The 12756-nt window shown below is 37.6% G+C and overlaps 1 protein-coding gene across 4 annotated transcripts in view; it reads left to right on the top strand.

Annotated features, from left to right (window-relative positions):
* The window catches only part of LOC118905259 (cytochrome b5 reductase 4), an 86795-nt gene that overhangs the window by 67500 nt on the left and 6539 nt on the right, over window positions 1-12756 (top strand). For all 4 annotated transcript variants that reach the window (XR_005022188.1, XM_036871841.1, XM_036871838.1 and 1 more), the window contains 4 exons: window positions 2196-2336; window positions 3953-4105; window positions 6901-7051; window positions 7360-7446. Coding sequence is in view for 3 of the 4 variants with exons in the window: in XM_036871841.1 (XP_036727736.1) it covers window positions 2196-2336; window positions 3953-4105; window positions 6901-7051; window positions 7360-7446 (532 nt within the window). In the remaining variant the exon portion in view is untranslated. The remainder of the gene's footprint in view (window positions 1-2195; window positions 2337-3952; window positions 4106-6900; window positions 7052-7359; window positions 7447-12756) is intronic.

Raw genomic sequence — 12756 nt, 5'->3', positions numbered from 1 at the left:
AAATTATCTCAGTGGTGTTAAATAGCAGGAATACTGTGTTAATTCTCTAACAAGGAAAGCCAGTCAATCACTGGAACCCAGAGTTTCCTTGTGTTTTAAGTATAGTCAAAGAGGTGCATACTTACTCTAGCAAATCATTTCTGGTAAAGGCCAGAGGTGAAATTGTCAGGAGGGGCACCTGCCCTGGACTCTGTGCTTGGAGGAAAACACAAGGGCTCTCCTCCAGCCACACGGCTCCCACAGGATGAGGAGTGTGCAAGGTGAAGAATTATCCATGTGGAGTTCAGGCGCTTTCCTTCACCACTGCACTCCAGGTATCTGGAACCCCAGAATTCCCTGCCCAAATGGCCCCAAATCCGCTTCTATCCAAGAAGTGGCCAAGGCTGTTTATGGAGAGAGCAAGTAGATGAGCCTTAACATATGGGCTGGTGCGCCCACACCTGCACAGGGCTCCACTCAGGGTCAGACAGTGGGGCTGAGAAGAGGGGGGTCAGGCCATAGGCAGTCAAGGGGGTGCAGCTCTCATCCCTTCACCATCTTCCTGCGTGGAACTCTGAGGAGTTCAAGAATCCTGAATTCGAGCCTAGCCTTCTAGGACATTATGAAAGTATATTTCAAGGTACAGCGTAGAACATATTTTATTTAGCAGTTATTTGTCTGATTTATAACTTTCACGTATTTAGACATATAGATGGGGGTCTCATATTGTATTACCACTCTGGGTCCCAGGAAGATCTAGAGGAAGGAATAAGGAGATCGTTTGAACCTTCATTTCTTCTTGGGGGTGAGCCTAGGTCCTTTGATCCTTCGTCGGTCCAGTACTGGATTAGGCCTTCCGGGATAACTCTGGGACGGTACCCTTAGCTGTAATCTGGTCTAAGCTTTGCCCTGGCAACGATGCACTCTTAAGTTTATGTGCATACTGAGCTACCATGGCGACAGATGGAAAGATTTAGTGACCAGGGTCTTTGGGAGCAAAAGGGACAAGGGAAGAAGAGAACTGGATGAAACTGTGGCCAAAATGATTTCTTAGGATTCTATGTGAATTTTAGTTTTCCACTAACCATTGATGATTCGATGTAGGACCTTCACATCCTAAGGTCTGGAGTAAATCTTTCTGCACCTACTTAAATATTTTTAGGTTAAAAAAAAGAGCATAATTATGATAATAAGATGCTTTATTAGGATTAATTCCTGACATCTCTGTAAATGCTGTTTTACAAAAGAGAGGAAATTATGAAACAAAGTCTACTCTGGCATGCTGTTTACATCCGAAAGAAAATTTACAAGTGAAAATGTTCATGCTTTCAGAACTTCTATAACAAGATCTTCCAATCCAGGTGGTATTATTTTGCTCTGTATACAAGTAATATTTCCTGAGCTTAGGGTATTAATTTCAAATATTTCCCGTATTTATAGAAATACTTGATTCCTTTTGTTTATTTGTATTTTAGTATCACAAACTTGGCATCTTCAGTTTTTCACTTAAATTAATTTTCCAGATAATCAGAACTTACACCCTTAAACCTAAGTTTATTTTTTGTTTTAATCATATTTTGACCATTGAAATGTTCTATAATTCATATGCATATGAATTTTGTTTGTGTATATATAATACACATATACAGAGACACAAGAATGTATATTTTTCCTGCCTTTATCCAAGAAATATTTCTAAGTTATTGAATAGTGCTGGTATTGTTAAACCTTAAATATCTGAGTTTCAGGACTTTTCCATTCTGTAAGAAAAGAATTTAGAATGAGCTTTGTTGATTATCAAGTATTTTTCACATATACCATTTAATTATATAGCTGTTATAGGCTTAAAAGATGGAATTATTTTAAAAAGTAAATTTAAGAAGAAATAAACTAGACTTTAATTTCTTAGGCTATAATGGTTTTAACATGCTATAATGACAGACATGAGGAAATAACACTCATTTTATAGAGCTTATTTTTCAAATGACAGAAGTACTTACAGGTTTTAGAAAATGGATATCGCAGGAAATAAAATGGAAAAAACTAACACTATAAGATTTTCAAAATACTGACGAATTTTTAAAATGTCATAAGCCTGTTATTGAAACTCAGGCTCACTAAAGAGCAAAAGCTGAGCCTGTGTTTTTGCGTGGTAGGTCTGAGAGTACTTCTTATTTAATTTATTCATCACTAAGAGAAAATGAATCACTTTCTAGGTTTGTACTACAGAAAGTGCCAGTTAATTTCCAAGGAAGATGTGACTCATGATACGAAGCTTTTCTGCTTGCTGCTGCCACCAAGCACACATCTTCAGGTGCCAACGGGGCAACATGTTTACTTCAAGCTAACTATTACAGGTAAGGCAAGCAGAGGCTTGGTGGAAACATTTCCTTCTTCTATAAGCAGTTCGGAATCAGTAGTCATCTCTCGAGGAAGCGCCCATTTAGGTTATAAATAAAATGTCTCTGGGCAGCTAGACTTAGTGATAGCCAGATTCTAGGTTTGTGGATGCAGTGATCCTACATGTGGGAACTATAGCTGTGCTGCATCACTGTATGAACAAAGAAGTTATCACTAGTCACAGAGGTAGTGCCACCAGCACTGTAATTTATTACTAACAAAGCCTTAAAGGAAAGAGGTGAGGGAGCACACAGATGGTCTTCCATGAAGACAACTGCCAGAAACACACACTAACGTCTCTTATTTAGCCACTTACGGGTCTGTCATTTAGGAAGTTGAATTTATAAAGCTGAAAATGAGTGGATGATTATAAATGATTTCCTTGCATGTGCCACTAGTATAAGAAGCTCTGTAAACATATTCCTTACTGTGTAAATTCTTTTCCCCTCATTTTCGTCCTGAAATTACCTCATTTACTTGTTTTAAATACCTTTCTTACCAATGTCTAACATCTTCTTAGTCTTTTGAAACTGCAGAAGATAACACTCCTAGCCTTTCCAGCAATCAGCCTCACAGACTACCAGCCAGGATTTGGTGAATAAGGTTTATTTTGACGGCACTGTTCAGTTTTTCTCTCCATCATCACTAATGCCACGTTATCATTCAATAGCTGGTATCTCCCCCAGTGTGGTTATTGTCAATGTCTTATAATTTACACATAGATTAATTTTTGTATATGTGATGGAACCATGTGTAAAATTTTGGTCTTTCAAATATGTGGTGACTCCTCTTTCTTTGGAATTTGGCTAGCTAAAATATGACTTCTGATTAATTTTACCCTGTTTTTTATTATTATATTCTTAGAAGTAGTTGGATTAACATTCTTTTCAGTTACGAAAGTAATATATAAAATATTAAATTGTTAAAACAATTTGAAATATATAAAGTAAAAAGTGAAATTCTTCCCTTCCTGGAACTCAGATGATCCCACTGGCCGTCGGTATCCATTGTTAAAAATTTGGTGTATGGGGACTTCCCTGGTGGTCCAGTGGTTAAGACTGCGTGCTTCCACTTCAGGGGGCACGGGTTTGGTCCCTGATCGGAGAACTAAGATCCCGCATGCCGTGTGGTGAGGCCAAAAATAAATAAATAAATAAATAAAATAAAATAAAAATTTTTTAAAATTTGGTGTATAATTAAAATTATTATGCAAGTACCTTCTTGCATCTCTGTGTAAACTTTTAATGCCATTTTTGTTGTGGCCTATTACAAAGCTTACATGCTGATGGTGTAGATGGTTGTCTAAGTTTATTAACATAAAACCCCATCACCTTATGCCGCGCTTAATAAAAACAGGTTATTTATATTATGGGTAGATTACTGATTTGTTAAAATTATCTCAGCACACATAGGTTTAGGGTATATATACATGTACTACATACATATAGAACATAGAATTAAGTTCACATTAAGTGTACAGTTTTAAATATATACTGATAGCATCATAAAATTTGTATGCTTCACCTTCATTTAGATTTTTAGATTTGAATTTCTTTGTTGTGACTTTTTCCAGGTACTGAAATTGTGAAGCCATATACACCTGTATCTGATTCCTTATTCTCAGAGTTCAAGGAACCAGTTCTTCCCAACAATAAATACATCTACTTTTTGATCAAAATCTACCCTGCTGGACTCTTCACACCAGAGCTTGATCATCTTCAGATTGGTTAGTATGTATTTTTTTAACCTAGATTGTGTTCTGGATTGGATCACAAGTTACACTTTCTTTTAGTTATTTCCCTGTGGGAGTCTGTCACATATCTTAAACTCATCATGTCTGCAACCAAAGTCGTGTTCTCTTAGTCCCACCAACCTATCCTTGCTTCCATATTCCTCATCTGTTATTTGCGGCATCACTGTTCATCCTCGACCCAATCTGGAGACTCGAGTCGTCCCTGAGTCTTCCCATTTTCTCCCGCCCAATCCAGTCAGTCACTAAGTTTTATTGAGTCTACCGCTCACTGACTTTTTAATCTTTCCTTTCTATCCCTTCTGCCACCTTCTTACATCAAGCCTTCATCATTTCTCTCTTAATCTGTAATTGGTCTCTCTCAGTTGCCTCTCACTGGTATCTTTCTATTAATCTGCATTTTCCAGTTCTTTTTCCATACTGCCTTGATGATAGATTTCATCATGTTGCTCTGCAGCTTTGACGCCTTGGATGGGTCTCCATTACCTGAATAGCACAAGTATTTTGTATAGTGAGAGGTGAAGCTGGAAAAAGCATCCAAGTCTTTGCAGGCCACGAAGAGGACTTAATCAGTTAGTCCAGGAGTTTGTCATCCTCATTCTTAGGTGCTTGAGTTTTTTAGAATGCCTCTCTCTACCTGTCAAGTACCTTTTTTAAAATATTTTTTTAAAATATCACTTACTTTATGAAGCCTCCCTCCTCTTCTGAACCCCTCGGTAACTAACACTTTGTTCATTGATCTAGGATAAGAATAAATAATATTCCTTCTTTATAGGACTTTGAGTTTAAGGATAGATATGTCTTATCTTTGTATTTTCCATACCCAGCAGGGCAGTTAGCGCATAACAGGCTCTCAGTAAAAGTACTTTGAAAGAATTAATAAAGGGACTATAATGAAATCTACTAATATTTAGAGACACCCTCCCCCTTCCTGTTTCTACTCCTTTTTCTGTGCCTTCAACTTTTCACTGCCTTTTGCCTAACAATAAAAGAGCTCTTCCCCTTTTAAGACACTATTAGCAGTAATATCGAGTGAAGTAGATCACTAAAATTTGGAAATAGAGAAAATTTGTTGCTGTCTGAAAGTTAAGCTCAGCAGTCTACATATAATAGATGTGATGAGTCATCTGTGGTTACATAAATCAAAATATTGAACATAAATGTGAACCTAAAGAATTTTGGAGTACCTACAGATCTAGTGAAGGTGATATCACCTTGTGAAGGACTGACAACATGATTGTAATATGGCAGGTGGAAACTTAACTGATGGTATTATAACCTATCCATAGAGATTGTGTAGCAGAGAGCAGGGTGGAGAGTCAGCATAGAGCTTGGGAAAGGAAAGCCAAAATAGCAAGATCAGTGTTTTTTCAACTTCATCTAGGGGAACTAGTCATGGCACAGATACTGGTGCCACTTAGAGGGTTGTACACTGGCATGGCAGTGGTAACTCATGAAGCCTCATTATGGCCTATGTGAGCTACCCTATAAAATTACCCACTTCTTTGTTTCAATTCCATGTTCATCAAGCAACTTTTAAACGATTATTTTGCCCTTCCAAATGTTCCAAATGTTTGGTCTTCCAATACTGGGAATGAGATGCCCTGGATGGGGCATGTAATGCTCAGGTTACTAGATGCAGGTAGTCAGGCTGAAAATCCATTGCCATTCTGGCATGTGTGCTTTATTTAATCTCTTGTGAACTTGATTAGCATCAAGTCCTTGCCTGAGTCTAATCAATTTTATGACATTGGAAGGACTGGACTGTGGACAAAAGTTATCAAGTTAATATCATTCTGTGAGGCTGCTTTAGTAAACAACCAGCTGACTTTTTCCTGAGGATGTTCTGATCTTATGGTCCCTTTCAAACTATAACAAGGAGCTTCTGTTACTTTCTAATGTTTAGCTCATCAATTACTACAACATTCTGACTATCCTGCCATGGACAAAAAAGGGAAAAATTATGAGCATCCAAACATTTAAAAATAAACCAGAGCATTTGAAATTGTTTTTAAAATATGGTCAGCTTTATTTTTTATTTTTAAAGTTAACATTGAAAACTTCTGAAATGTCCTAAAGACAGTTCTCTTATATGAGTGGTACATAGCGATTATATCAACTGCACAGCAGAAAAGGGTTTATTCAACTGTTTTGATTGAAAATTTGGAAGGAGCATGCCCCAAGTACGGTTTCTGATCTTGCTTTGTCTTTATGGGAATTAAACGCAGAACAGCTCTTGTTTTAATTGACAGGTATTTTCAGAGGTTTGATGGAGGCAAAGTTAGCACATTTACTAACAACATAAGATATTAGAATACATTTCTATTTCAATTTTCTCTCCTACTACGCTTATTACTGTGGTTAAGAATCAGTATGTAAGTAGTGAATGTGTATTTTCCACCCTATACTGTGCAAGACTCGGACTCTGCTTTTGAAGTGCCTAGTTTTACTTTAGCAATCAAGCCTTTATTGATAATTTGTAGTTAAATATTTGGCAGTAGTTTGTATGTTAGAGACTCCAGCTGATTTGGGAAAATAATATTGGGAAACGAGTATAATGAAATCTCATTATTAATTTGATTATAATGATAATTTGAGTATAATGACATACTTGGGAGCCTAATGAGTATTCTCAAAACCCCTTACATTCCTTAAAAACTGAGATGTAGTCTGATAATTATGCATCCTGTTTCTCCTAGTGTTCTTAATTCAGCTAGGTTAACGGTCTCAGTTTTTGTTTTTCCTGATTTTATGTATATTTCATTGTTTAGGAGATTATGTTTCTGTAAGCAATCCCGAGGGCAATTTTAAAATATCCCAGTTCCAAGAATTGGAAGATCTCTTTTTATTGGCAGCGGGAACAGGCTTCACACCAATGGTTAAAGTACTGAGTTATGCCTTGACTAATATACCCAGTCTCAGGTATGTCATTTTGTCTTTAATTACTACCCCTTGTAACACTGCTAGATTAGTAGAAGGTATTCTAAATCGATTAAATACCTAGTGGACCTCAACAGACATGTTATCCCTCAGTCGTCATTTCTCACTCTTCTTCCTCCACTCCAAGCTGTTTTATTTACTTGATTCCTTTATTTTTGATATTTTTGGTTACCTAATTGGCACTAAAAAAACATTCACACTAGTTCACTTTTAGACTTTCCATTCATGCATATTTTTAATTCTGTAATCGAAATAGTACTTTTTGAGTTGTTGTTGTTTTTTCTTTTAAGGAAAGTGAAGCTGATGTTCTTCAATAAAACAGAGGATGACATAATTTGGAGAAGCCAATTGGAGAAATTAGCATTTAAGGATAAAAGGTATAAAAGTGGTATTAGCTCTGTTTTTAAATATTCATACAGGTTTAGTCAGTTGATACCCTGCCTCCTTTGGTTGGAGTTTTTAACTGACCAGGAACTCCTTAGAACAAAAATAATCACTAATTCTCTTTTTAAAAAAAACCAAAAAACTAAATGTAAGTAATGTTAGTACACCTCCCCCAAAGAAATAGTTTGATAAGGTCAATGTGACATCAAATATGTATCAATAAAATATGTACTGAGCTTTATGTTTATGTTATGTTGTTTATACTGAGTTAGGTTTCATTGAAAATGATCCAGTGTAGCCAATTTGGTAATTCAAGATTTTCTTGTTATAATGGGGACAGATCAGATAAATCTGGTGAGATAGGTTAAGCAAAAATAAACATGTTTTTTTACTACAGGATTTCTTAGAGCCTTTACTATGCCAATGTCCATTGTGACTTTCCAAGAAGGGGATTCCTTCTGCATTGTTTAGCAAGATTCTCTTCATTTTTGTTCGTTTACATTAACACGTATTAAATATCACTAGTGGTCCTCAGTACACACTTTGGGAAATGCTGGTATAGGTAATAGAAAAAAGTCTGAGTCAGGCTGAATTCAGTGGTAAGATGAGGCAGCAAGGACAGCAAGGTGGCAATTTGTTTCATTGAAAAAAGAGCCCTAGCACAGTCCAAGGAAGTGAGATAATTTAACCACGCATATGCCCCATCTCCCCTAAAGAGATATGAAAGCAGTTGGAAATTCAAAACAAAATTTTCGGAAGAAGAATGAATTGGACAAGCTGTCATATTTCTGAAGCATTTTTGTAATCATTAAAAACTATTTCTAAGAATTGCAGAACTTCATACAAAATACCTGACGTAAGTATTTATGTTTATGACAGTATGGTGGAGATAAAGTTCTAGACATTTTAAAAGTTAAAGACCACAGAAATGCAGCTGTCCCAGGGGCTCCAAGTTCTTCTGAATATTTTCTGAACATTCTCACGAAGGTGATGCCGTGGTTCCTTCTAGTCTTTTCCTCCCTGTTGTCTCCCATCCTCCCCCTCTTTCTCTTTTAGTAAATAATTTGCACAAATGAAGGACGACCTGAATTTAATCATCGAAGTGTTTTCTCTTCTTACATACTTAAAACATAAGCCTAAGAATATGTACTATACTTAAGTAGTTGCATGGCAATTTCGAGCATAATTTAAAGAAATACAAATTCCTGGGTTTTTCAAGTATGTTTTTCACTAATTTTCAAAGTGGAAAATTGGAAGCAGCATTTATCAAAAAGCCTAAAGACCTAAATTCTGGATTTTAGTCTACCCTTTACTAGCTTGAAACTGTATTCAAAAATTACGTAGCTCTGTGGGCCTGTCCCTTTATTTTCAAAATAGAATAATGACATCTTTCCTACTTACTTCATAAGCCTGTTGTGAGGACTAGAGAAGATAGTGTAAATGCTTGGAAATTGTGAAGCCCTGCCTCAGATATTTGGATTGCTGTTATGAAGGACCTCTGTATACATGTGTTCTTGTATTGACTGAGCTCCCGTTTCCTAAACAAGCATTTAAAAGACTTTAAGCAGACATAGCTACACTTTTTTAGCTAGGTTTTTTAAAAAAAGTATTTCTGGCAGTTTTGGGACATGGTATTCTTCAAGATAGTTTGCTTGTACAAGAAAAATTCATTTACTATTATTTCAGCAAACAGACATTGTACTCTTAGTCTATCCATTGATGTTAAACTCGACATAAGAAGTAACGTGTGTATATATAACTGAATCACTTTGTTTTACACCTGAAACTAACACAACGTTGTTAATCAACTATACTCCAATATAAAATAAAAAGTTTAAAAAAATTAAAAAAAAAAAAGAATTGGTGAAAAGGCATGTGTTGACAGCTTCTGAACATGAAGTGCCCTTTAACAACGTCCCCTGTGTGTTTTGTTTTGTTTTGTTTTGTCTTGCTTGGTCCACATAATTTGGGTTGGTGGAATTGCATAGGCTGCAGGATTGAGGATGAGGAAAGGCCCCTTTTTTTTCACTTCTGGATGACTGGCTCTAAGTGAGTGAGATGCTCCAGTTTGCTGGGAGAGGTGAGAGTGTTTTGCCTCTGGCTTGCCTCTATCCTCTCTCTCCTGCTCCCTCTCTCTCTCCCTGCTCTCACCTGCCTGCTCCCGCTGCTGTGCACTCTCTGCCCCCTCCCTTTCCTTCCCCTTTCTGGAGGTACACTCTCCTTGCTGGGGGCCCTCTACTGGCACTGACTTCCAGCATCGGATAATCTGTGCCCCCTGGAGACTCGGGGTCAGACCCTCACTGGAAAACACAAAGGCCTTGGGGTCAGACCCTCAATGGGAAACACAGAGGCCTTGTGTATGTACGTGGCTTTGGAACATTTATCAGGAACCTTCCATATTCTCAGGTTTTATGCAGATAGAGGAGAAACCTAGCCTTAAAGGTTTACTGATGGCTGTCAGTAGTACTGTTCATTCAAAGCATAATTGTTGAGTCCCATACATAGAAGGAAAGTGAAAGTTCAGAATTAATATAAGGTAGTTTTAATTTGTCACATCTGTCATTTAGTTAACATTTAAGGCTTAATTTTTTTTATCTGTTAAACCACCCTTTCCTACATCTTGACTCTCCTATGTCACTGCTCATTTTAGTAATAAAGTTTCTGATGGCAGAATGTGAAACTTGAACGCATCTCCTTGGTTAAATTATTATTGGATTGTGACTATTAAAAAAAGTAAGTTCTATAGTTAAAACAAATGAAATACCTTACTCTCTGTAGGATTAGGACACAGCTTTCCATTCAATCCTTTGCGGAGCAAGTAGGGATAGGAAAAATGTAAACTGAGACTGGTGTATTATCTAATATTTTCATTTTCAGCAAACATGCTGTGCTTGTCCTCAGAGTTTATCCAAATAATATAGTTAGCAAAGGAAATTCTTCGAAACGTTGTATGATGGAAACTTATTAACCTGTGACCTCGGGCAAGTCACTTGATCTGACGGAGCTTCAGTTTTTCCATCTGTAGAACAGGGACATCAATATCTCCGTCATAGGGTTTTTTGGGGGTGGGGGCCATGGGATAGCAGACGTGGGTGCCTCGCCCAGAATTAGCATATTTGTAACATTCATTTACTCATGAATTTCCTGTGAGCGTCTCCCAGGCGCCTGTATGGGGGTATAACAGGGAACAGGATATTGTGTTGGCTTATCTTCTCATGCAATCCAGGGAATGGATCTCTTCATTTTCCCATGTTGCTAAACTTAACAGAATTGCCGAAGATAGGTGGACCATTTGTACTCTTTCAGGATGTTTCTGTTTCAATTCAGTTTTCATGTCATTAAGCCTAAAATTTCAACAGAAAAAAAAAAGTTAGCTTGCCTGAATTTTATCCAAATATTTTATTACACTTGACTGTTAACTCCAGTAGAAGGTAAATATGTACAGCAGCAGGTGTAGCTAATTACTATGTAAACTGAAATCCAAATTAAATTTCACTTATCTCTGTCTCGACTACTGAGCAGTGTTATGAGGCCTGGTTGACTCAGTCTTACACAGGGTACTCCCCCGTCCCCCAGTAGAATGCGCCCGCTCTGAGTTCTCTGCTTTTGCAGAATTCTTTTTGAGGTGCAGGACAGTTTGACAATGAGATTGACTTCTGGATGGCATTTTGTAATATATAAATATAATAAGTATTTTCCTTCCCTTTCAAAGCAGTCATGTTTGAAGATAATAACCTTATTTTAGTAAAGTTAATAGCATATTCTTTTCTATAAATAGTAGAAGTTGATGATTTGCTGATTTTCCCCCTGTTTATAAAATTAATACATATTTGTATAGAAAAATATATAAGGGAAAAGATCACCCATAATCTTACCATCCAAGGAACAACATTATGGTTTGTATCTTTCCACTCTCTTTCTCTCTCTTTCTCTCCCTCTCTCTCTCACAGACACACACATACATACATGCACGCACGCACTTATATGCTTAAATGCACACATTATTTTTGTTTTGTATTTTTAAATAATGTTGTAGCCATACTGACTATACTTTTTACAACTACATTTTTAGTGAATTGTGTGTATTCTACTATGTACAGAATACTTTCAACCTGTGGCTCTTGACCTGGAGTGGTTCTGTTTCTCCCTGCCCGACACCCTGACACCCTAGGGGACATTTATGTCTCGAAACGTTTTTGATCGTAACAACTGATGGAAGGGGTTCCCCTGGCACCTAGTGGGGAGAGACTGTTAAGAGCCTACAGGAATGCTGTTAAGAGCCTCCAGTGCACAAGACAGCACAGGACAGCAAAGAATTATCCTGCCCAAACTGCCAGTAGTGCTAGTTGGGAAAACTCACACTACACTATGATTTTTCATAGCTGCATTGTATTTGGTCATTGAGTTCATACCATAATTTCTTTAACCAACCCTCTACTGTTTGACATAGTGAGTACAAATTTTTCTGTACCTCTCTAACTATGCAGGATAAAGATTCACCAGAAGAGTCACTAAGTCAAAGTGTACCAAGGCCTATTGATCCATTTTGACAATAGCCTCTCGAAAAGTAAAGTTTTTCTATATTCTGGTGTCAGTTTGGGGACCAGCAATGTGTCAGTCCCATTTAAGACAGCAAAATCCAGTGATTCCAGAAGCACAAGTAAGTTAAACAAGGTGCTTGAACGCCTTTCTTTTTCCCCAGCCTGCGAGGCAACTCAGTTATGTGGGCCCCTAATCTGGACCCTATACCACTCTCTGTTCCTCCCAGATATTCCTCCAGGGGTGGTGTTTTTTTGGGTTTTTTTTTAATTGAAGTATAGTTGATTTACAATATTGTGTTAGTTTCAGATGAACTGCAAATTGATTCAGATATATATTTTTTAAGTTATTTTCCATTATAGGTTATTACAAGGTATTGAATACAGTTCCCAATGTTTTTTGGTTTTTTTAAAAATTTATTTATGTTTTGGCTGCATTGGGTCTTCATTGCTGTGTGTGACCTTTCTCTAGTTGCGGCGAGTGGAGGCTACACTTCATTGTGGTGCGCGGGCTTCTCATTGCAGTGGCTTCTCTTTTTGCGGAGCATGGGCTGTAGGCACGTGGGCTTCGGTAGTTGCAGCACGCAGGCTCAGTAGTTGTGGCACACAGGCCCTAGGGCACGTGGGCTTCAGCACTTGTGGCTCGCGGGCTCTAGAGCGCAGGCTCAGTAGATGTACGGGCTTAGTTGCTCCATGGCATGTGGGATCTTCCCGGACCAGGGATCGAACCCATGTCCCCTGCATTGGCAGGCAGGTTCTTAACCA

This window comes from Balaenoptera musculus, chromosome 12, assembly GCF_009873245.2.
Source record: "Balaenoptera musculus isolate JJ_BM4_2016_0621 chromosome 12, mBalMus1.pri.v3, whole genome shotgun sequence".
Lineage (NCBI taxonomy): Eukaryota > Metazoa > Chordata > Mammalia > Artiodactyla > Balaenopteridae > Balaenoptera > Balaenoptera musculus.
The sequence above is the reverse complement of the archived record's forward strand: the minus strand, read 5'-3'. Positions and strand labels throughout refer to the sequence as shown.